The sequence below is a fragment of the Cricetulus griseus genome, chromosome 6 (genome assembly GCF_003668045.3).
Source record: "Cricetulus griseus strain 17A/GY chromosome 6, alternate assembly CriGri-PICRH-1.0, whole genome shotgun sequence".
Classification (NCBI taxonomy): Eukaryota; Metazoa; Chordata; class Mammalia; order Rodentia; family Cricetidae; genus Cricetulus; species Cricetulus griseus.
In genome coordinates, this window is record NC_048599.1 from 14,911,109 (window position 1) to 14,936,225 (window position 25,117).

At 47.9% G+C, this 25,117-nt stretch overlaps 1 protein-coding gene across 1 annotated transcript; it reads right to left on the minus strand.

The window, feature by feature from the left end:
• Nucleotides 1-271: 271 nt before the first annotated feature.
• Wfdc2 (WAP four-disulfide core domain 2) lies at nt 272-3,273 on the minus strand. Its single transcript, XM_035446296.1, has 3 exons — nt 3,198-3,273; nt 2,629-2,772; nt 272-417 (listed from the first exon to the last, which is right to left on the minus strand). The coding sequence occupies exons 1-3, from the start codon at nt 3,271-3,273 to the stop codon at nt 272-274; spliced, it is 366 nt and encodes a 121-aa protein (XP_035302187.1).
• Nucleotides 3,274-25,117: the final 21,844 nt, after the last annotated feature.

Here is a 25,117-nt window from a genome sequence, read left to right on the forward strand (position 1 = left end):
GCCTCGAACTCACAGAGATCCGCCTGCCTCTGCCTCCCGAGTGCTGGGATTAAAGGTGTGCACCATCAACGCACAGCCCGTCACCCAAACTCTTGTCTGATTTGTTTGCTCACACATCATCTACATACTACAGATAAATATTAGTTGAGTTAATGGAAGCAAATTTACAGATTTATTATCACCGTGTGTTCCAAGGTCTTCCTTTTCAACTTGCTCTAAGTACCCCCCATACTTGGACATCTCTGAACCTGCTCTCCTGCTCCCACCTACCTCAGAATTTGGGTGTGGCACAGGTCATCTTCCCACAGCCATTGCGGCAGCATTTCATGTTGCCAGGACACTGAGTGTCCACCTGGCACTGGTCCTCGCAGATGCCGAGCTTGGGGAAGTCCACACTGGGGCAGGCGCCCTGCTTTTCTGGGTAGGCAAGAGAGTAAGGGGAGGTAAGCTAGGGGACACAGGCAGGCAATCGGCAGAGCATGGTTGAGCATGGTGAGCTACTTACTTCACCAATGACAGAGCTGCCTGCCTGAGTGGATGGTGGGAACCTGAGCTGCTCTCAGGGGTCCTGGGGAGATTATCAGCAAACCCCTACTCCTGCTCTCAGGTGGCTTTGAAATCACAGAACCTCAGTTTGAGTCCCAGCTCCACCTTTTTCTACCCTTGTAGATCTCCCAGAGACCCAGTCACAGGGAATCCCTGTCACTAACTACATTGTAAGGTTGCTACAAAAAAACAATTATCCACCACATACACCACCCTGAAAGACAAACTACTTGATAACAATGAATACTTAGAAGCATTAACACCGAATTAGCCCCTGTTGTGAGCCAGGCTTTGTTCATGCACCATCTCATCCAATTCTCACAATACATAAATGCTTCCCTTAATGTTTCTTTGCACTGGCTGCAGAGGAAGAAACTGACCAGTATGCTCTTAAGCTTCGCCTAAGGCCATACAGGATGAACCAAGATTTGAACCACGGGAGATCTGGCTCCAGGTCATCGTATGCTACTTCACAAGCTGTAAAGTGCAATGCCCATGTGAGGCGACACACGTTCCCTGCACTTATTCTCATGGGGTCACTACCAGTCACAATCACTCAGTGCCATGGCCCTCCATACATGCTCGATCGCCCATGTGCAGATCAAACCACCACACCCCACACCAGCTTCCATTAGATAGAAGTCCCAGGCAGGAGCAAGGCCCAGGAAAGGCAGGAAGTGGGTAAAGGACCATGAGAGGAGAGGCTGCCAGCATCCTGACTTTGCTAACACGGGTGCTCTAGAGCTATCCTGAGACAAGAGAGGGTTTATTCCAAAGCCAGCAGCCTTGTACAGAGTGTCCACTCACTGAGTAGATGCTTTTGGGTACCATTCCTTTAGCTCCAGCACCAGTCACTTTGCAAGTGAGCAGGCAGTTTCAAAGAGCAAGTTGCTCAGGCTCACATACCTAGGAGATGGTAGGGCTAGGATTCAAAGCCCCAGGCTCCTCCCTGGCTCCAGAGGCCATCTGGCCTGTCCATCTGACACAAGGAAGCAATGTCTTCACCCACCTGACAGAGCCCGATGTGCCAGTTGGCTCAACTCCATCTCCCCTGGGCATCCTTTTCCAGGCCCATCCATAGAGCCCTCCACAACCAAAAACTGCCCCCCCCCGTGGGCAAGTCTTCCTTCCACCCTTCCTACTCATCGCCTTAGGACTCCTAAGTACAAATTCTCCCAGCCTCTGCGGATATCTCTGGGGGAAATAGTAAAGGCAAAATAGGGGGTAGGGGCTGTGTCCACGACCAAGACCGGTAATTGCAAACCGCTGTGTTCTCATCTTGTTTCACCCCACCTCCTAAGCCTCTGCTTTTCCCTCTTGGAAATGGGAAGCTTAGATTCCATACCGAGGTCACCTTCTTCCCTGACCACAGGCCGCGGTGTGGTGGAGACTTGACTTCCCTCTGAAGGAGAAGTATGGAGGGCGGCTAGAGTAGTATCCCGTAGCTCTTTCTCATTCAGTCCTGAAGGTGGAGGAGATGGTTTTAAGGATAAAGGAGGGAAAGCCAGAAATGTCAAAGGAAGAAACGGAACCTCCACCAGCCACGGGATGGCGGTGTGACTTTGGGCAACAATATTTCTTTCAGTCGCTCACTTCCACAGACATAGGGTGTGGCAAAGTTCTTTCCCGCCCTCAGGGAGAAATCTGAGAAGTCTAGTCAGGCCAGGAGGTGGAAGATCCTGAGGGAGGGACTCCGGAGGCAATAGGTGACCAGGGCTCGGGTCCCAGCCCTGATGCCACCCAGAGATTGCCCGCAGTCTCTAGCCAAGGAAGCCACTGGTCCCGGGTCCCGGAACAAAGTCTCGCTGCGCGTGCCGGAAGCCCGTCATGCCCCAGAGAGTCGAGCCCAACCAGGAATGGGGGACCTCCTCCCCCTGGACCGCGCCTCAGTGACGCCTTTGTCCCCCCGCATCCACCCCAGGCCGGGCAAGGGAGGGCTCGGGTGGATCGGGTTTCCACCGCTTCAACCTTCCAGGGTCACTGGGTCTGGGGCGCCTTCTTCCCTGAACCCGAGCGTGCGCTCCCGCGGCTCGCAGCCCTCGGCGGCCCCGCCTTGTCCCTGCCCTGTCGCTGAGGGGTTACCATTAGGCGGGGAACAGACAGAGCTGCAGCCGGCCTGGCAGCACTTGAGGTTGTCCTGGCAGTTGTTGTCCGAGGAGCACTCCTTCACACAATCAGTGTTGCTCTGGAGCTGGGGGCACACGCCGGGTTTCTCGGCTCCCGCACCTGGGGATGGTGGGAGCAGAGAATTGTCAGGGAGAATCGAGGCCAGTCCCACCGGGATACCCACTCCCTGCTCCAAGAGTTTCACATTTTAACTCCAAGGACTTCTCTGGTCCCAGGGCCCTCCTAACACCGGGGCCAGGAGTCTCTGACACTTGGGGGTCTCTCTGATGCTTGGCTTCAGAGCTTCGGTCATCCTGGGAGCTTCCCCGCTCGATTGGGTCACTGCCTTCAGCCCAGGGAGAGCCTCCGCCCCTCCAGCTTTCAACCTGCAGTGGTCTCCCCGCCCCAGTGCATTGAACCCCAGATCCTAAGCTTTAAGAATAGCTAGTGTAGGCCCCAGAGTTAACAAAATTTAAATTCTCATTCACCCTAGAACCCCTACTTCTGAGACTCCCTTCTGGGCACGCACTCCCGGCTGCACTCACCTGCGCCTGAGAGGTGGGTGAGCAGCAGCAGTCCCAAAAGGCCTGCGGCCCGCAAGCAGAGGCGACAGGCAGGCATGGTGCAGGTGTGAGCTGCAGCCTGGCTGGGGGGGATTTAACCGCTCGCGCCGGGGGCGGGGCTGAGCGAGGGGTGCAGGAGGCGGGTAGGAAGCAGAGCGGGCAGCGCGGGCGCCCTGCCACCTCATGCCATTTCACAATCCCCCGGGATCAGGTGTCACTCTTGGCTCTGGTGGGAACCAGGAACCGAGACAGCTTCCGAGCCAGCTGTAGCCGGACACTTGTCCACCCCTCCCTGTCTTCCTACCTTTCTGGAGCCTGAGGGCGAGGCAGGGCAGCGGGAGCAAAGGGCCCGGGGCTCCGGGGCTCGTTTTTAAAGAGTCTGGGGTCCTCCCTGGAACGACTGGAGTCCAGGAATAAGGAGGAAAGGTCAAGGCTGCAGGGAGGCTACAGATGCTGGGGATTAAGTGCTGAGACTTGGGGTCAGACGGATCAGAATGCAGAGCCCTGTTCAAGGATTAGTAGAAGGCGGGTGTGGTAGAGGCTGCAGAAATGGCAGTCATTAACAAAGGAGCCCATCTGACAGGGAACAGGCCCTCGAAGCAGAAACACCCGAGCAATTTCCAGCCTTTTCAGACATTTCTGCCTCTTGCTAGCACACTCCATTAGGACAGAAGGGAGAGCACCTTAGTCTCAAGACATCTTTCTCTACGACTAGAGAGTTATTACTGTCAACTGCATGTGACACACGGGCTGGACATTCAGCGGCCTGACCCCAACCCAAGTTCTGAACCAAGGCTGATCCAGCAAAATTTTGGATACACATCTCTTCCTCTAGGCTGTTTCCTCCATCCCATACGCCTTTGCTGGGTGCCTACAGGATGACATACCGAGAGAGTGGCGATAATGACTGCAAATGGCAGGCACCTTTAGGGCAGATTTCTTGGCTAACGGCACAGCACCACAGCCCACAGCACCTTCAAGGTATCATCAGGCAAAACTTAGCAGTGCGAACTGGGCATGTGCAGGAATAGCCCATTCCCTAAGAGCCTCCCCACATGGATCTGTATATTCCTCCATAATAAATTCCTCACCCTTCCTAGCCTTCCTTTGTTGCTAAGAGTATCATTTTGGAGTTACTCTCTTGTTCTCCTGGCCTCTGAAGGTAACAAACGGGTCTCCTGTCTTTCGTATCTTGGCTGGATTCATTTTAGCTTCTCACCCACCAAGATGTGAACCACCAAATTCAGTTACCATAATCAAAAGGGGGCTGTCCAGCGCTGGTCGTGGGGTGACAGGGACTAGGTTTGACTTCCACCTACACCACTTTGCATTTGAAGGGCCTTGGATGAACCATTTCCCTCTTCTGAAAAGCCATTTTCTCATCTGTAAAAATACTGATTGGGGGGTAGGGATGTACCTCAGTGGACATGGCCCTTGCCGGGTATGTGAGAGGTCCCTAGGTTCAATTCCCCAGTACCACAAACACAGAGAGAAAGAATAACTATTAAAGTCGCATTCCATGAGAACCAGAATGCCATGCTCCTGCCCTGGAACAACCATGGAGTCCGTAATTATTGACATAGGAACCCCGGGGCTTGGCATATGACTACAACATGCATAGTCACAACTATCCAGCAAATGATACATGTCTACTGCTATGAAGGAGCCTGCTGAGTGAGCGCTACCCTTTGTGCTCCTGGGTCCTGTGTCCTTGGATTCAACCAACCTTTGATGGAAATACTTGGTGACAAAACTGTGCCTGAGTTGAGCATGTGCTGACTGTCATTGTCATTGTTCCCTAAACAATATGTGGTTATTTCGAATGATTTAAAGTACACCATAATATACATGTGTTCTAGGCAAACACGACTCTAGATTTTTATTTAATGCATTTATTTTTCTAAATGTACAGTCCATTGAACCTGTCCACACATCTTTGCCAGTGGCTGGGCCTTCTCCACACTTTGTGTTTCTGGTGTTCCGTGTCTTGAAGCAGTTTAATAAGTCCTTTACTAAGGAGCTCCTGAAGGGTTTCCTGCTAGGGAACCCCAAATCTCAGCCTCTGAGAGACCACAGTGGAGTGATAAGCTTCTAATCGGGACCTTTCTTACAGCTCTGTCATGCTGGACTAAGTGTCTGAGCATGTACAGACTTAGATTTGGGCCCCTTGTTGGCTTTGCCCAGGATTTGTCACTTTCTTGGTCAGCTCTCTGGCATCTTTCTCTTCCATCATCCTTGGGCAGTGTGACGACACTCTGGGAATAGCAGTGCCCACTATGACCCCCCCCAAGAGGTGGTAAAAGCCAGAGGTGGCAGACGACTCCAGGGGAACAGCACCATCCAGACATAACAGACGTGTGTCGTATGATACACACATGAACTCACAGAGACTGTGGCAGCACAAGCAAAACTTGCCTGGGTTCAAACCAGACAAAATCCCTGTGCTGAGGAGGGAAGTGGGCATCAAGTCCCACCCTAACCAAGAAGCTGTCTGAAATTGGAGTCTGCTAGGAAAGGGGAAATCACTTCTCTCTGAGTATATCGGCCACACTGCAGGCAGGCCCCAGCCCAGGAGTAGTGGGACACCACAAAGTGAACTCCATTTTTTTGTGTGTGTGCACTTTTTGTTTTGCTTCGGTTTTTTTTTTTTTTTTGTCTCACTTTGTTTTTCATTTGATTTGATTTTCATTGTGGGAGTGGGAGAGAAAGGACATGTAGTTGGCTGAGGAGGGAGAGAGGGTGGATCTACAAAAAGTTGGGGAAGGTAAGGAATATGATAAAATAGAGTAGCTCTTTAAAATTTTATAAAAAAGGAAAATAGCCAGGCGGTGGTGGCACACTCGGGAGGCAGAGGCAGGTGGATCTATCTCTGTGAGTTCAAAGCCAGCCTGGTAGACAGAGCAAGTTCCAGGACAGGCTCCAAAACTACAGTGAAACCCTGTCTCAAAAAAATAAAATAAATAAAATAAAACAAATATTGCTGGGGGGAAAATGTCAGGATATGCGGAGCCACTGCTTTCTACAGGGGGCTTGTGTGGGTTTGGGTGTTTGAGGGAGATGAGGAGATACCTAAGTAGAGCTGTGGATATTTAACTCCAGAATTCAGAGCAACAAATGCCAAAACAATGACCAAAGGAGTTGCACAAGAAGTACCTGCAAGCATGCTCCTAGCTGCAGCAGTCCAAGATTTTTACAGCCCAGGGGGATTTTTCTGCTGGGGGCAGGAGTTATCTGCAACAGGGAAAACTGGGATGTCAGCTGGGTCGGGTTTGGCAATATGGATGCACCCAACCACTGAGCTGGTGAAGGATGTTGGTAAAAGTGGCTGAAAAAAACGTCTCCTCCAGCTTTGCAGGCTGGGGACTGGAGACATGCCTTTGTTGGGAGGGGCCGGGGCTATTTACTCTGAGCTCAGAGAAAGTCAACAGCAAGAAGGGTGAGAGCTAGGTGGGGTCACAGCCCTGGACAGGCTCCTGACGCCCAGAGCACACAGACGACGCATTGGTGAGCAGCTAGTTTAGTTGGTAGACCAGATGACTACTGGACATTTATCCTTGGGCACTGCTGCACACAGCTTTCTTACAGAACTTATCCAGCTGCCTTGGACAGGGTGTCGTCAGGTCCAAGCTCTCCCAAACTCTCACGGGCTCCCCTGTTGATTGGCACTCTCTTCTGGAATATGGATTAGGATAAGGCTTGGGGAGTAGGGGGCTGGTAGAAGTTAGGGGGAAAGTTCTCAAGGTCAGTGACGTCAGATGTTCAGCTTTTTTTTTTTTTTTTTTTTGGTGCTAGGCTATGAGCACTAGCTAGCTGTCATGAAGTTTCTCTTCTGCATAAGAACCGAGGCTGCTTCATAACCGAAAACACTAGTGTGCAAGTGAGGCTCAGATAGCTTCTGGGCTTCACCTTGAGGGGCTACATTTTCTTCCACAAAATGGGCATCGTTGTAGCATCTTGTAGAATTGTTAAGAGGATTAAAGAGAAGAGCAAAAAACAGGGGGGTGGCAGATCCAGCTGGAGCACGTCTATTATTAGCCCGCATAGTACATTTCTAAATTTTGAGTTAGCTGCCAATGTTTAAAAGTGGAGAATTTCACATAAAAGAAATAACCTTTTCAGTTCCCTTCGAAATAACACCGGACCTGGCAGCAAGTCCTCAAGCCCATAAAGAAATCGTCAGCTAGAACGCAGCTCTGGGAACTGGGCCTGCACCGTGATCACCTGAAGGGATCGTGGAGATGTAGCTCTTGGAGAAGTAGGGCTGCAGCTCAGCTGGTAGAGAGCTTGCCTATCACACAGGAAGCACTGGGTTCAATGCCCAGCGCTGCTTAAACTGGACCTGGTGTCTCACTCCTGAAGGCAGGAGGATCAGGCATTCAAACCATCCTTGGCTACATAGCAAGTTTGAAGCCAGCCTATGCCATGTGAGAGAAGACCCAGAATGGGTCTGGGTGTTCCAGATGCTGCAGGTGAAGCGGCCACACTGGGGTCACCATGACGCAGAGCTAAACTGGCATGCTTTCTTTTTATGAGAGAGCTATTACCTTGTCCTGTGTATCCCACTGCCCAGTGCTTTGCCTCCTAGCAACAACCTGAGTACATTTAAATCTGTGGCCTGTGGGGTAGGCACGCCCTAGAGCTCACTAGCAATTGTGTCTACTTAGCAATATTCTGGGTTAAGATGCATCACTCCCATTTTGCAGATGAAAAAACTGTGGTTGGGTGAGGCAGAGTGACTTGCTGGTGGTAACCCAGACCATCAATTGCTCCTGTGGCTTCAGCTATTTCAATATTACACCCACCCACCCCATTCCACACATACTCCTGAGTTTAAAAAAAAAAACAGTGCATGTCTTTGTGGCACACACCTTTAATCCCAGAATGTAGGAAGCAGAGGCAGCAGATCTCTGTTGAGTTTGAAGTCTGCCTGGTCTGCATAGTGAGTTCCAGGCTGGCCAGGGCTACAGAGTGAGACCCTTTCTAAGAAAGAAGAGGAGGAGGGGAGTTGAAGGGAAGAGGAGGGTGATGGGGAGGAAGAAGAAGAAAAAATTAGTCAGTTAATTGGGCTACTGTGGTAAAATCGCTTTCTCTGCAAGCCTGACAACCTGAGTTCAGGCTCCAGAGTCCACAGGATGCATTGAGAACCAACCGCATAAAGTAGTCCCCTGACGTCCGTCTGCGATACACGCATGTGACAATGCACACACATGCCGCTGTCACTAAACTCTGTTCACACACAAATAGGCAAAATCTTCAAAAAGAGGTAGATGACGCATTAAAAATTTGGGGCATGACCCCTTGAGTATAAATATATATTTATAAGAGAAGGAATTAGAACAGAGAGAAGGAAGGAAAGATTTACAGCGGGAGGGACTGTTAGTCACCCACAGACATGCCCACTCTAAAAAGACAGTAAACAAGTTTATGTGAAGCTTTAAGGACTTCCCAGGAGCAAACAGGCTGCTCTGCTGTGCAATAGAGGCTTTCCCCCTGAACTTGCAGACTCTGTTAAACTTCCTTTCATTTTATGGAAACCTCTTTTACCAGACATACTGGCTATTTTGTTTGGCTATCTATCATGTGTCTATCCCTTTTCTGACAAAGTGCCCTGACTTTGGTTTGGGGTGCTCTTTCTATAACAGGATAAGTGGCAGGATTGCCAACCAAAGTGCCTTCTCTACCCCAGAGAGTAGCCAATCAGATGCTGCCCTGAAGACATCAGACCAAACAAAGGACTGCAGAAGAACAGAGCTTCCTCACAGGTGTCCTGGGAAAGTCTCAATTCTTTCTGATTTACCTTTCCAAGGTGGGTGCTTTTTAATCTTCCTTTCAGTTCTGTTGACTAAGCCAAGCCTGCTAGTGCTATTTTTAAGTGCCAGCAGAGACCACACCCCTGGTCCTATTAGGAATGGAGAATGGGCACACTCCATCTTTATAGCACTTTCCTAAATTTCCTGGTTGTTACCCAAACTCAGACTCTGCAAAAAAAATAAGATATTTCTGGGGTTTTGGGAATTGCAATTCAGGGAATGGGGTCTCAGAGACCTCTGAGTCACTGTTCAAAGGAGGAGGGGATGCCTGTCTGGGAAACCAAGGCGCAGAGGCTCCTTCCTCAGGAAATCTGGAGAGTGTAGCATGATAAGGGCCATGTCACCCAGGAAGACAGAAAAGAGTGCACATGTTAGTCAGGGTGTCTGGAACATAAGAAGCTAGCCATGTCTGGATGCATATCTCAAGGAGCTCCGGGCTAGAAGGAATCACGAAGCCTTGGGGAAGCAAGTCACAGGGACACGCGTTGGAAGGCCATATCTTGTTCCTGACACCCCCAGCCTCTCTCTTTGCTTCCTGGCTGCCCAGGGTGAGCAGCTTTGATCACCTCGACTTTCCACCGTGATCTTCTACCTCACCACAGGTCCAGAAACAAGGAAGCCACCTCTGAAACCATGAGCCAGAATAACTTTCTTCCTTTGAGTTGTTTCTCTTGGGCACTGTGTCACAGTTGTGGAAAGCTGAGTAGTGGTTTCTCATGTAAATGCCTCCTTGCCAGGCCGCCACAGTCTCTATAGGACAGACGATTCTCCCTTTCTTTCCTTGACCACGACACCAAACTCGGTCTTCCTTCTATACTCCTTCCATGGCCCTCTCCTTCTCATTCCTGTTTACCCAAAGCTTGGATGAAAACCTGTCCTGTACCCTCCTTACCTCCATGCCATTGTATGCCATTGTATGCCCACTGTGCATCCCAAATAAACATCACCCAAAATCACACTATTTTCTCTTGTATGTATGTATGTATGCATGTATGTATGCGTGTGTGTGTGTGTGTGTGTGTGTGTGTGTGTGTGTGTGTGTGTGTGTGTGTGTGTGATCCCAAATTTCTCTTCTACTTTATTCAGTGAGGCAGGGTCTCTCAGTTAGATCCAAAGCTCACAAATATAGCTAGCCTTCCTAGCAGGCTTGACAGCTACTTCACTGTGACGGTCTGGATGAGATCACATCTGAGCACACCTTTACGAGGTAGAGCCTTGCTGGAGGAAGAACATCATTTGGGATCAGGCTTTGAGGTTTTATAGCATTGCCCACTTCCTGCCCCTGCTCCCCCCATGTGAGTATTAAAATGTAATCAAGTAGCTTCCTGATGCCGTTCTTTCCCTGTTTGTTGTCATGCCTGCCCCATTCCCTGGACACCTACTCCACCCTATTCCTACACACACACACACACACACACACAGAGAGAGAGAGAGAGAGAGAGAGAGAGAGAGAGAGAGAGACAGACAGACAGACAGACAGACAGACAGACAGACCCTATCCATCTGCAACTGTAAACCCAAACAACCCTTTCTTCCATAAGTTGCTTTTGTCAGCCTATTTTATCACAGTAACAAGAAAGTAACTAATGCTCCCACCTTCCATCTGTACCACCCTTCCTCTGCACACAGCCACAGGGATTCTTTTAGATGCACTCCAGACCAGCACTCCTCCGCTCTCACACCCCAACGGCTCCCATAAGGAAAAGACAAAGCCTGTGGTGGCCCATCCCACTTGCCTCCAGCCTCATCTGCTGCTGTTTCTCTTCCCAGTACTGTCTAGCAGAACTGGACAACCCTGCCAGCTACTCCTGCCTCAGCGCTCCAAGGGAATTCTTGGTTCCCTTCTGCCTGAAGCTTCGGCCCCTCCCCCACCTCAGAAGCTGTCAATAATTGTTCCGTGTCCTCAGTGAAACACTTTTTATGGTTCGATTTAAAATTACAGCTTCCCCTGCTTTTCGGTCTATAGTCTCTTGGTTCTCCCCCTTAGCTGCTCTTATCAAGTGAGGAGCCTTGAGTACTCTGTATGCTTGTGTGTTTGGCTGTACCCCACTGTGCAACATAAGGTCTTGAAGCCAAGAGTATGTGTGTTTAGTGGAGAGCTACAGCCTAAGGTCCTAGGAATAATAAATAAATAAGAAAGAGAAAGAAGAGAGAGAGAGAGAGAGAGGTAAGGAAGGAAGGAAAGGAGAAAGGAAGGAAGGAAGAAGGAAGGAAGGAAGGAAGGAAGGAAGGAAGGAAGGAAGGAAGGAAGGAAGGAAGGCGCAGAGCTGGAGACGTAGCTCAGTTGGGAGAGCGCTTGTCTAGCATACCCTCGGCCCCGGCCCGGAATAAACCAGTCAAGGGGCTGCACGCCTGTAATCTCAGCACTTGGGAGGCAGAAGCAGGAGGATCAGAAATTCAAGATCACCCTCAACTGCACAGAGAGGGAGAGACGAAGCTGCATGAGACCCTGTCTCAAAGAAATGAAAAGGAAAGATGAAAAGGGAGAGGAAAGGAAGGAAAAGGGAACGAGCACGGAGTGGACTTGGTGACAGGGGAGACTGAAAAGCCATCTCCCATCACGACACTGCGGTGACCTCTGTCCTCGTTCTCCACAGCTGGGGGCTGTCACCAGGTTATGACACTTCTCTGCCTCAGTCTCCCAGTGGCTTCTCATCGCCTGTAAAATAAAGTCCTAAGTCCTAAAGTGGCTCCTGTCTCCTTCTGAAGTTCAGTTTCCTGGCCTTTGCTCCTTTGCTACTGTCTCCAGCTCCTTGGGTCTCAATGCCCCTCCCCAGCATTCCAGGCACCACTGCTACAAGCTCTCTGCACTTGTCACTGCCTCTGCCTGGAATTCTTTCTTACCAGAAAATCGCTGGCTTCCATCTTCCCTGTGTTCTGGGCTCAGCCTGATATTGTTTCCTCTAGGGCAGTGGTTCTTAACCTTCCCAACGCTGTGACCCTTTAGTTCAGTTTCTCATGCTGTAGTGACCCCCAACCATAAAATTGTTTTCGTTGCCACTTCAAAACTGTAATTTTGCTACAGTTATGAATGGAATGTAAATATCTGATATTCAAGATATCTGCTATGTGACCCCTGTGAAAGGGTCATATGACCCCAAAGGGGTCGCAAACCATGGGTTGAGAAGCACTGCTCTAGAGGCCTTGGTTGATGGCTGCATGGGGAACAGCACCCACTCTGCCCACTCAGTTTTTCTCCCTCCACGGCACTCACCAGTGGCCACATTGCACAATTACGGATTCTTCCGTGAGTCAACTCGCCCTTGTAGAATCTTAGCTGTAGGTCATCAGGAATGGTTTTGGTTTTCTGTCGTCTCCTTAAGACTTGTGTCAGGTGCATTCTGGTCATAACCACTTGAGCAATATTTGTTGAATGGATGAATGGAATAACTCATTCTAAAAATAACTCTCATTGTATCCAGTTCCTGCTCTGGCTACCTCATTTTACAGATCGTCTCTCTTAACCTTTAGAAAAATTCTTCCAGGTGACTGTTCTTGTCTGCTCTGTAAAGTGAAGACAAGAAAGAAATTCAGAGAAACAGAAAGGTTACATCTATTTTCCAGGGCCCAGAACCTGGAGATGACATTTAAGATGAAAACTTCGCTCTGGTACCCATAAGACTCTATAGCAGTCTTGTCTTGATTCCAGCTCCAGGGTAAGAATCCGTCTGTCCTTGGACAGGGTTCTCCATCACCCTTAGATAGGATTCTCCATCCACCCTTGGACAAGGTTCTCCATCCATCCTTGGACAGGGTTCTCCATCGCCCTTAGATAGGATTCTCCATCCACCCTTGGACAAGGTTCTCCATCCTTCCTTGGACAGGATTCTCCATCGCCCTTAGATAGGATTCTCCATCCACCCTTGGACAAGGTTCTCCATCCATCCTTGGACAGTGTTCTCCATCACCCTTAGATAGGATTCTCCATCACCCTTAGATAGGATTCTCCATCCATCCTTGGACAGGATTCTCCATCGCCCTTGGAAAGGGTTTGAAGTTCCTGTCTGTAAACTCGCTGTCCCTTTGCTGCCTTCAGGACAAAGACTAGCCTCCTTAGTCTGACTTTCTTTCTGCTTTGTCTTTTAAATGTTTAGACATTATATGTGAATGCATGTTTAACCTGCGTATGTGTCTGTACACCCCATGAATGCATGGTGCCCAAGGAGGCCGGAGAAGGGTGCCAGGCCCCCTGGGACTATAGTTAACAGCAGTTGTGAGCCACCACATGGGGGCTAGGAATCAAACCTGGGTCCTCTAGAAGAGCAGCCAGTGCTCTTAACCATGGAGTCGCTTCCCCAGCCCTTAGTCTAATTTCTTGTGTCTTCCTGACTTTATTCCCAGACGTGTAGCCCTTACTCTGTGACACACAGACCTCTCCAGAGGGTCACTGTCCTATCAAAGATTCCCCTAACCCAACTGGCACCAGAAACTTCTTTTACAAACAGTCTGTTACACATGATTACAGTCAGATCATCCGGGACACAGAATTCATGTTATATGCCACAGTGAAGTTCTATTTTTATTATCTAAACCTGAAGATCAGAGGTAAGAAAGCAAACTGTTTCAACCCTATGTGCTAAGTATTTTCTTATAGGGAAGCTTTCCATCCCCATTTAATTCACTCATTAAACAAGTATTTATTGTATCCTTAACACCTCTGATACAGAAAAGGGCGTTGAAGCTGCAATGTGCAAGACTGTGTTTTCTAAAGACTATGGAAACAACGTCTCCCATCCCATAGTTCTTCTGCAGTACGACCTAGCTATTCACCCTTTAAGAGGTAGAACTGGGGGCCAGTGAGATGGCTCAGTGGGTAAAGGTGCTTGCTGTGAAGCCTGAAGACCCGAGTTCAATCCCTGGGACTCACAATGTGAAACTCCTGCAACTTGCCCTCTGACTGCCGCATGCATTCCAACGGCACACACACACACACACCTGTATGCACGTGTGCAATTGCACACACGCATGCACGCGTGCACACAAACACACACACATTCACACATATGTATATACACACTCTCACACACACATGCATATGTATACACTTGCATGCGTGCATGCACTCTCACAGACACAGGCATACATACACACATGCACACATATACTCACACACACATACACTCACACATATACGCACATGCTTACACACTCACACACACACACACACACACACACACACACACACACGAATAACTGTAAAGCATTTTTAAAAGGAAAACAGTTTTTGTTTGTTTAATAAGTAAAGTTCACTTCCATTCACTAGAACACTGGTGTGTCGTCTGACTGTTTAGACTAGTAGGTCTGCAGTGCAGCTCATTTGCACTTGCCTGGCATATTCAAGACCCCATGTCTGAGCCCTCACACTAGGGAAAAAAAGCTAATTCGTTAAATATTCAAGACTTGATGACTGGGGATTAGCAGTTAATAGTTCTTTAACATGACCTGTGCATTTGAAACCAGCACACATGTCCTCTCATTTACAAGAAGCAAGAAAGCAGTAGATGCGGTGTAACACAGCTTTCATCTCAGCACTCGGGAGGCAGAAGTGGGCAGATCTCTGAGTTCAAGGCCAGCCTGGTCTACAGAGTAAGTTCCAGGACAGCCAGGTCTGCACAGAGAAACCCTGTCTTGTCTCAAAAACCCACAAAAGAAGCAGAAGACCGGCTGTATGTGGAGCCTGGAGACGGAGGAGAGACAGTCAGCAGGGCAGGGGGTAGCGCAGGTGAGTTGCTTGCTGGTGGAAGCCCCGAGAATGAAAACACTGAGACATGGTGGTCAAATACTAAAATCACGATTCACCACTCACAAGGAAATCATGAATCATCACTTGCAGAAAACCAGCTCCACAAAAGGAGCCCTTGAGAAGTACACCTAGCACGACAGGAAATCTATCCAGATGAAACTAGAAAGAGAGAAGCCAGAAAAAGAACCAGAAACCTTAGCTCATGTCAACAGTTACCAGGTGGCATGGCTGCCCTACTGATGGCTCTAAGGATGGTGTGGCCCCACATCTACCTGCCATGCTACCTGACCACTGCATGTCATCCATATGGTGCCAGGCCTTGAGGGAAATGGGACCAATGTCATCTTGAGTTTCTCCAGCAGCAGCAGCAGCAGCAGCAGCAGCAGCAGCAGCAGCAGCAGCAGCATTATTACTTTGGCTTTTCAAGACAGGGTTTCTCTATCCTGGAATTCAGCTTGTAGACCTTGAACTCACAAGTGCTGGGATTAAAGGCATTCACCACCACCACCACCCGGCATTTGGACATAATTTCTACAAATTGCTGTTATATGTCTCCACATTCTGGGGTTGCTCATGGTACAGCCATAAATACAACAGAGGTAAATCAGATAAGATCTCTGCTTCCTTGGAGCACACTCCTGTGAAGAACAGTGAGTATATTACTGAGTGAAAACCAGCATTGCTGACATGGGTAAATGCCGTAAAGAAAACAAACTGAGTCATATTACTGTAAGCTGGGGGTGAGAAAACCAGGAAAGGGATCTCGGAGAGGGTGACATTTGATCTGAGCCCCGAATAAGCACGCAACCATCTAGGGAGGGGCTGCGTGCCATAGGAAAAGGTTAAAACAAGTCCAAAAGCTTCCAGGCTGCGAAGGCAACAAGAAACTAAAGGAGATGAAATCAAGAATGAGGAGGGACCTGAGGGTTGTGTCCAACCATACAGGGAACCTTCCACATGCAGTGAGAAGTCACAGGCCAGTTTCAACTGGGAAGTGAAGTCACAAAATCTTCAAGCTTGTAATTTTTGAAAGGGAAGTTGTAGAAACAGGAGGAGAGTCGTTGTTGTCTTAGCACGGGATTGATGGTCATGACCCCTTTTATTGGCCAAAGGAACGGGAAATATTTGGTACTGGTCAGTCTGTTACATCTAGAAGACGGGTCTGACTGTAGTAGACTGCCACCCTAAGATGAAGTTACACGGATGTGGTTGCTTATTTGTGTGTTACCAATGTGCCAATTCATCCTGGCAGCCTTTCCTGTGATGGAGAGGCTGGGGCCACACATAACAGCAAAAAGGAAGCATGCTGGGGACAGATGAGATTTCTTATTCCTCAGAGTAATGCGGGTGTTTTTAAACGCAAGTACAACGACTTGAGAGGTGGAGGCTAAAGACTAGAGGTGGGGTGCAGTTGGTACATTGCTTGCTTAGCACGTACAAGGCACAGGAAGCGTTACACAAACCAGATGTGGTGCTCACCTGCAGCCTAAGCAGGAGGCTGTGAACGTCAGGGTTAGTTATGTAGAAAGCTGGAGGCCAGCCAGGGATAGATGAGACATTGCCAGAGAGAAAGAGAAGGAGGGAGGGAAAGATGGAGAAAAGGAGAGAGAGAAAGAGAAGAGGAGGGAGACACACACACAGAGGTAGAGGGGGAGAAGAAGGGACAACGCCTCCCCTTTCCTTGCTCAGGGAAGGCTTGTGACTGCTTCAGCTTAGTGTAAGTGACTCTGAGCTAACTCACAAAAGCTCTCAATAAGACAGTTTCCACTCTTTTCACTAGAACACTAGTTCTTGGAACCTGAGCCTGCATGGAATTAGTCTAAGAAGCTCAACAGCCCCAGCCACAGAGCCGAATCTTCCCATCACCCCAGCACTGGTGCCAGGCAGATGCACAGAGATGTTAAACGATTCCAGACCTAGCCACGGAGCCCTCATCACTAATAGAGTCTTCCAGGCAGAAGAGCTAAGCCATTCCCACTGTATCTTCTGCAAGGCCCATTAGCAGGATAAGCGGTGCTGTATGACCCTGGTTTTAGGGTGACACATCAGGAAAACAGACAACAGACTGTGAATTTGGGTCTCGAGGTCTTGAGTTCAGCTCATCTTTCTAGCTCTATGGCCCTTTGGCCAGCTGTTTTTAGCTCTGTGGGCCTCAGTTTCTACTTCTAGCCTCCTAAGGTTGATAAATACTGATTTTTTTCCCAAAACAATCAGATGGTGCCTAACACTTGATTAATAGCTTTTGTCAAAAGGCCTTGTAGGCTTTGGTGAAATGGCTCTTCAGGTGAAGAAGGCACTTGCCACCACTAACCCTGACAACCTGAGTCCCCCTGGGAACCCACGTGGTGAAGGAGAGGACTAACACCCAAAGGTTGTCTTCTGACCTCCTCCACTCAAGGTAGCAGGGATGGAAGAATACACACACACACACACACACACACACACACAAATAAATAAATAAATAAATAAATAAATATGATTTTAAAATTTACAAATCAAAAAGTTTGTAAATGCCCTGTTTCCCTTCCTGGCTCGGCTTCCTACAAGCCATCATCTGCCTGCAAAGCAGGTGCCTCGGGCCTAGACCTAAGACACTTGTTCACTCACACCCCACCAGTTCACAGTGCCTGGGATGTAGTTTTCTTTGTGTTGGCCTCTGGGTGTGTCTCCATGGGACACAGATATAACAGATATACCCAGGTCCCAATCGTTACTCTTCTTTTTGGGGAGAGGGGCTTCAAGACAGGGTTCTCTGTGGCTTTGGAGGCTGTCCAGGAACTTGTAGACCAGGCTGGTCTCAAGCTCACAGAGATCCGCCTGCCTCTGCCTCCCAAGTGCTGGGATTAAAGGTGTGCGCCACCAACGCCCAACCCAATCGCTACTCTACTTAATATCATACTCATTTTTCCCTCCAAAGTTCATGCACTAAAACCTTCAGTAGAGCCTTAAAAGATATTAGATTGGGCTGGCAAGGAGGCTCAGTTGGAAAAAGAGCTTGATCCACAAGCCTAGAGACCTGGGTTCCATCCTCAGAAATCACACAAAGGCGAAAAGAGAGGACCGACCTCACAGAATCGTCCTCTGTCTTCACATGTACACTGTGACATGAGCCACACGCACACACACACATATGCAGTGGATCTCTGTGAGTTTGAGGGCTAGCCTGGTCTACAGAGTGAGTTCCAGTCCAGCCAGGGCTGTTACACAGAGAAATCCTGTCTCAAACAACAACAACAACAACAATAATAATAATAATTAATAATAATAATAATAATAATAATAATAATGGACTAACACCTGTTCTCTTAGAAGCAGTCTTCCTCATGCAGGACTGGATTAATCCACAGGATCAAGTTGTATGAAGCAAGGCTGCCTGCTGTGGTCAGACCGCTTCCCTGGAATCGCTCCCCTTCCATCTCCTAACATGAGCTGAAGCAGCACCCAAATGCAGCTGTCTGATCTTAGACTTTCCATTGTCCTGAACTGTGAGCCAAGACAACACTCTTTTCTTTATTAACTACCTGCTCTTGGTGTAAACTAAGACACTCACTAAGAAGAAAGAAAGAAAGAAAGAAAGAAAGAAAGAAAGAAAGAAAGAAAGAAAGAAAGAAAGGCAGAAAGAAAGAAGAAAGAAAAGAAAAGAAAAGAAAGTGAATACTCACAGAAAGAAAGTTTTAAACTTCTTTATTTTATTGGAAATGGAGACAAAATGTGTAGAGAGCATCTGTTGTGGGACCATAAGGTGACAAGCATGAACACAGAATCTTTGTGAGCTAGAAATCTAGAAGTACCTGGTCCTACCAAGAAAATGCCAAATGTGAACCATCTCCCCCAGACTGCTTTGTACACAAGACAATTAGACCCTTTTCTTACTTAATACATGGCCAGGTTTCCCATGGTTCAATGCTTTCCTAAGTCAGATAGAGAGTTACTAGTTCCCCTAAGGCCGCTGTAACAAAACACCATAAACTGGGCAATTTAAACAACAGAAACTTACTCTTTCAGTTTTCCTGGTTGGATGTTCAAGAGCAAGGTGTTGGCAGAGCTGGTTCCTTCCGAAGACTGTGGGGAGGAATTTGTTTCTTGTCCCTACCCCACCCCCTTTTTCCTGCCTGGAGGCTTGCTGGCAACATGGATGTCTCTGGATGTGTGGGTCCATCACCCCCATCTCTGCCTGCATCTTACACGCTGCCTTCCTTGGATGCATGTAACTCTCCAAACTTTCTCGTTTCATAAGGGCGCCACTCAGATGGGACTAGCCCACTCTGGGGCCACACTTTAACTTGATTACCTCTATAAACTTCTTCTCTCTGAATAAGCCCCTGTTCTATGCTCCTGAACGTCAAAATAAGAACCAGAGATAGGGAAATACAACTCAAGCCATAACAGAAACCACCGCTGTGTGTCCTCAGCTCAGATACTTTCCGCAGATTCTCTGCAAGTTCCATGGTTGGTCCAGCTCCTCTCCTGGCAGCTGCAGCAAGTATTTTTTGATGAATAGAGGGAGAAGAGGAGCCCTTGGGTCCAGTCCTGCTCTACCAGGACCTGCCTCATTTTATGCCTCTTGCCAAGTGGCTTGCCAAATAGCATCACTCATCTCAGGGCCAGTTATTACATTTAGACGATTGCTTTCTCCACTGGCCGGAGGGTAAGAACAGGGAGCATGTTTGAATCACAGTAGTGAGTTCGCTTCTTACCGAGTCTCCCAAGCCTAGAGACTCTCAATAGAGACTTGCTGGCTGCCTGACCTAGTCCCTGACACAACCCTGCAAGCCTAGTCCACTTTGGTGAGTGCCTCTGTGTGCAGGGGACACAAAGACTGGCCTCTGGGAGTTTGCTGTCCCTTGGGGAGACAAGAAAACAGAGAGAATGACACTCTGCACTTTCTGTAGGGGAACGGACTGATGGGCACCGAACTGAGGCACTCCGGGAAAGTCAGGAGGGGCTTGCAGGGGTGCTGAGCTGGGACTGAGTCTCAGCAGCTCAGAGAAAAATGTAAACACTTGGAGTTCACAGAGCTTAGTGATGGCTTGGGATGAGGAGGGAAGAGCCATGAAAGGGGCCGGGGAGGAGGCAGGTGATGGAGGAGCTTGGTTTGGATACATTCCTGCGATAAAATCAGAGCAACTGGGGATATACTCTGTGTTCAGTCATTCATTTGGGCTTTTGGGTTGCTGTTCTTTACTTTTGGGGATCTTTTTCCCCCAAGTTTTATAGCCCCAAGATGGACTTATTCTCATGATCCTCCCGTCTAAGCCTCTTCTTTTAAAAGATTTACTTACATATTTTAAGAATAGTGCTCAAAATATGAACAAAAGAGTCAAGACCATGATGGGAAACCCACAGAATCAGCTGATCTGAGCTAGCGAGAGATCCCTGACACTGTTCTGACAAATGGGGAATCTACATAAGACCAAACTAGACTCCCTTAATACAGGTGACAATGGTGTGACTGGGACGATATATGAGGCCACTGGCAGTGGGTCCACTATCTAACACTAATGCACAAACTGACTAAGTGAAGCCCATTCTATATGGAGAGACACCTTGCCCAGCCTAGCTAGACACAGGGGTGTGGGGGTGGAGAGGTGCCTTGGTCCTGCTTCAACTAGATGATGGGACAGACTTAGTAGACTTCCATGGAGTAGCCTCACCCTCTCCGTGGAGCAGATGGGAGGAGCAGGGAGTGGGAGGAAAGGAGAGAGGGGGAACTGGTATTGGAATGTAAAAAGTAAATTAATGAAAAAAAAAAGAATGAGTGTTCTATCTGCATGTACAACTCTATGCCAGAAGAGGGCATCAGATCCCACTATAGATGGCTGTGAGCCACCATGTGGGTGCTGGGAATTGAACTCAGGACCTCTGGAAGAGCAGCCATTGCTCTTAACTGCTGAGCCATCTCTCCAGCGCCCTGCCTCAGCCTCTTGAATGCTGGGATTACAAACACCAGCCAACCACACCTGGATGGATGGCTAACTTTGAGTTATTAAAGAACAAATGTCCTTTGGTTAGTCCTGAAAACCATTCCTCCTCCTGTGGCCAGGCTCAGCTAAAAAGAGCTACTGAACAACCAAGTCTAGTAAAAGAGACTCAAGATTCTAAAGTCTGGAACCTAAAGAAAGCAGAAACCAACATGCTTACCTCCAGGGTTCAGGGGAAGGCAGTGGGTTTCTGAGTCACTGGACAAACAGCGAGTCCTACAGAGGACCTGGTGTTATGGACAAGAGCCATGTCTAAGACATAAGCCCTGCCCCTGAGGCCCGATGGCTTGGGGTGGCGAGAATAATCCCAAGAGATGGGTTCAAAAGGCCTTTTGGAAATCCTGGGAAGCTGGGGGAGATGGAAGATAAATGAGACTGTTTCACCTGCCTTGGAAGAAATAGCATGTGTGCAAACACTGTGGGACATGCAGGGAGGGAAAATATTCTCCACTACTTGGAAGAAGAGGAGGAGGGGAGGAGGAGGAGGAGGAGGAGGAGGAGGAGGAGGAGGAGGAGGAAGAGGAGGAGGAGGAGGAGGAGGAGGAGGAGGAGGAGGAAGATTTAAGATTGTTCGAGTATTTACCCAACAGAAGTCCCAGGACTGGAGAGAGGTGGACTCACTTATGCAAACAAATCAGAAGGAACCGGCCCTAGGCTATATTGTTATTGTTTTATAAAGTAGTAGACAGCACAATACCATTCACAAAAATATATTGAAAATACTGAAAATAGCAGCACAGCAAGCCCTTGTGAAACCAGTGTGGGCAGTAGACTTCGATGTTTGCTGGGAGATCTCTGAGCCTCCTGGTGCCTCTCATGGTTTTCCTTTCCCTCCTGCTCAGAGCCAACAATCTGTGTTTTGTACTTGCTAGAACCCTGCTTTCCTTAATAGTTTAACCGCATGGGTATTTGTCAATGAATGATGTTAAACGCACATATTCATATTTTCCCAGTTTCCCTGACATTTCTAAAACCTTAGGTATTTGGGGTCTTTCCTCCCCCTCTGCCACTCCTGACTCTCCTTGATCATGCCTTGCTTCCTTTCTGTTTTGTATTTTTACAGTGAACCCAGGCTTCAAGCTTTGCCTGTGGCGATTCTTGAGTACCTAAAGGGTGAATCCCTCCAAAGAGGTTTTGTTTCTGCTGTTTCTGAACACCTGCTGTGTTAGTTTGAATGTAATTGGCCCCCATAATCGCACAGGGAGTGGTACTATTAGGAGGTGTGGTTTTGTTGGAATGGGTGTGGCCTTGTTGGAGGAAGTGTGTCACTGTGGGGGCTGGCTTTGAGGTCTCCTATGCTCAGGACATCACCCAGTGACACTGAAACCATTTTCTTCTTGCCTGCAAGACGTAGGACTTTTCAGCTACTTTGCCAGCACCATGTCTGCCTGTGCACAGCCATGTTCCCTGCCATGATGAAAATGGACTGAACCTCTGAACTGCAAGTGAAACAACTCAATTAAATGTTTTCCTTTGTAAGAGTTGCTGTGGTCATGGTGTCTCTTCACAGCAATAGAAACCCTAACTAAGACAAAAGTTGGTACCAAGGACTGGAATATTGCTGTGACAGGCCTGACCATGTTTTTGTTTGGAGTAATATGGACTTTGGGAGTTTGGGTTAGGAAAGCAGTGGAATACTTTAAGTGCTGCTAAATGGGTCACACTAGTAGGAGCATGGAAGACAGTGGTGCTTTATAGTGGGAAATTACCAATACGGAGCCAAGTAGAAATATAAGAGTATTTAATAGGGAAAAGCCTTACTTACAGAACGACCTAGCCAGCCGGCATGGCAGCAGTCTGTACAGCAAGTCAAAAAGGAAAATCGAAAGTGACCAGCCACTGACCACCTCTCACTCTACGTCACCCTGACCACACCCTCGCAGGCGTGGCCAGGCAGACCTGTAGCCAGCCCCCAAGCAGGCATAGCTACAGGTTCCCCTACAGTGCTGAGTGTGAGTTGATGAACTGTGGGGGCTGGAGGGGACTGGATCAAGAGATTACAGAGGAGAAGAATGTTAGTATGTGGACTATAGACTGCTTGTGATATTTTGGTGAAGAAAGTGGCTGCCTTTGGCCCTTGTCAGGAGAATCTGCCTGAGGCTAAAGTGAAGAGTTTTGTATTAATTCCACTAGCAGAGGAAATCTGAAAACAGCCTAGTTTAGAAACTGTCCTGTGGTTATTAGTGGTAGCTCTAATGAAGATTTATAATGAGCAGGAGCAAGCTGAGCAGGGTAAAGTTACAAAATGTAAAATTTGAGGAGGAAAAAAGCACCAGGAAGTTGAGTTGAGCTAAATCCTGTGTTCAAGGAGATAAACAGATTAAGAAATTGAGTAGCCTGGCATTTGTGGTGCACACCATTAATCCCAGCACTCAGGAGGCAGAGGCAGGTGAATCTCTGTGAGTTTGAGGCCAGCCTGGTCTCCAGAATGAGTGCCAGGATAGGCTCCAAAGCTACACAGAGAAACCCTGTCTCAAAAAACCAAAAAGAAAGAAAGAAAGAAAGAAAGAAAGAAAGAAAGAAAGAAAGAAAGAAAGAAAGAAAGACAGACATTGAGTAAAGGGAGTGGGGACCTCAGGGCAAGATTCCCAGCCAGCTAAGTTTCCAATTTGTTAAAAGGAATTAAAGAAAAACTTAGAGCCCAATGTAGTGGAACTCACCTCTAATCCCAGCACTGGGAAGGCAGAACCTTGTGAATTTCTACGTTTGGGGTCACCCTGGCCTACAGAGCAAATCCCAGGACCGCCAAGTGTAGGCAGTAAAAGTAATAATCAAAAAAGAAATCTGGTGAAGATGTAATTGAATGAGGGGCCATGTTCCAGCCCCAGCAAGCAGCAAACTTGACAGCTGCAGCCACGTGGTCTGGCTTTAGAGTTAAGGATAGAAGAAACGGATTATGGAATTTGCCTCAGTGCCTAAGGAAAGCCACTAAGGCCAGGCATGTGTTAGGGGTGTCCCCAAATGGAGGTCTAGAAAGATCATTGTGTGAAGCTATGAAGTCGAAGCCTGGCTTGCCTTGGAGACCCCAATATGTTAGCGATGCCAGGGTTATGGGATGCCTGACAAGGGGAGCTGCTGGCAGAGAGTGGAGCCAGCCCAAGAGAAAGAAGTTTGTTGCAGTTAATAAAGCTGAATGGAGTTGGAGATCTGAAGAGCATTTTGACATCAGATATAGAGATGCAGATTTTGGAGTTTGCCCAGCTGGGTTTTGGTCTAGTTTTGGTCAAGTGTTTCCTCACTATGCTCCCTTCCCTACATTTTTGAATGGTAATGTATACCCTGTGCCATTATATGTTGGAAGTATGTCATCCATTTTTTTTATTTTGATTTTATAGGGGATTACAACTCAGAGATTGCACAAATCTCAGAAGAGACATTGAACTTTGGACTTTTAAACATTGTTGGGATTATGAGAGACTACGGGGACTTTTGAAGTTGGACTAATGCATTTTGCATTATGGTTTTGATACAAGCTTATGGGAGCCAATGTTGTGGATATTCCTTTACACTGTGTGAAGATGTGTCACTGAGACTGGTTTAATAAAAAGCTAACTGGCCAATAGCTGGGCAAGAGATTAGGCAGGACTTCTTAGGCAGAGAGGTCTCACTGGGAAGAAGAAAAGCAGTATCACCAGCCAGACACGGAATAACCAGGATGGGCATACTGGAGATGAGGTAACAAGAGCATGGAAGAACATAGATTTTAAAATATGCATTAATTTAATTTATAGGAACTAGTTAGAAACAAACCTAAGGTAAGGCCGAGCTTTCATAATTAATAATAAGTCTTATGTCATTTTTTGTGAGCTAGCAGCCCAAGGAAAAATCCATTTTCACATGGCATCCACTGTGGGCACATATTTCCACAAGGGACCTGAGAAAGACTAAAAAGATAAGTTCCAGAAACACAAACATGATACCAGATACAGCTTTCTACTTCCACAGTCTCTCAGGAGGACTGCACTGCCTAGAGATGGGTCTCCCAGCCCCTGGCTCGGGCTTGAGCTAAGCTAATCCATGAGCTAAACAGCATGGTGGGTTTAAGGTTTAACTCATGTGGTCAGAGAATGCTGCAGTTGCCCAGTGAAGCAAGGTCCATACAGGAAAAAAGTATAAACAGTCATAGAAAAAGTAAAGAGTTTAAAAATAATAAAGTCTTGCAGGAGGTGGTGGCACAGGCCTTTAATCCCAGCATTTGGGAGGCAGAGGCAAGAAGATCTCAGTGAGTTTGAGGTCAGCTTGGTCTAAAAAGGGAGTTCAAGGACAGCCAGGACTGTTTTACAAAGAAACCCTGTCTTGAAAAAGTAAAAAAAAAAATCTTTAAAGAAAAAGTAAAGTGTTATATTTTTGGTTGTGAGCCTAGCCTTT

Bases quoted from the DNA above. Each gene is read 5' to 3' on its own strand.
- Wfdc2 (XM_035446296.1), bottom strand. From the start codon at position 3,273: ATGCCTGCCTGTCGCCTCTGCTTGCGGGCCGCAGGCCTTTTGGGACTG. The intron at 2,773-3,197 runs GTGAGTGCAGCC...CACCATCCCCAG, and splicing joins CACCCACCTCTCAGGCGCAG to GTGCGGGAGCCGAGAAACCC. The intron at 418-2,628 runs GTAACCCCTCAG...TTGCCTACCCAG, and splicing joins TGTCTGTTCCCCGCCTAATG to AAAAGCAGGGCGCCTGCCCC.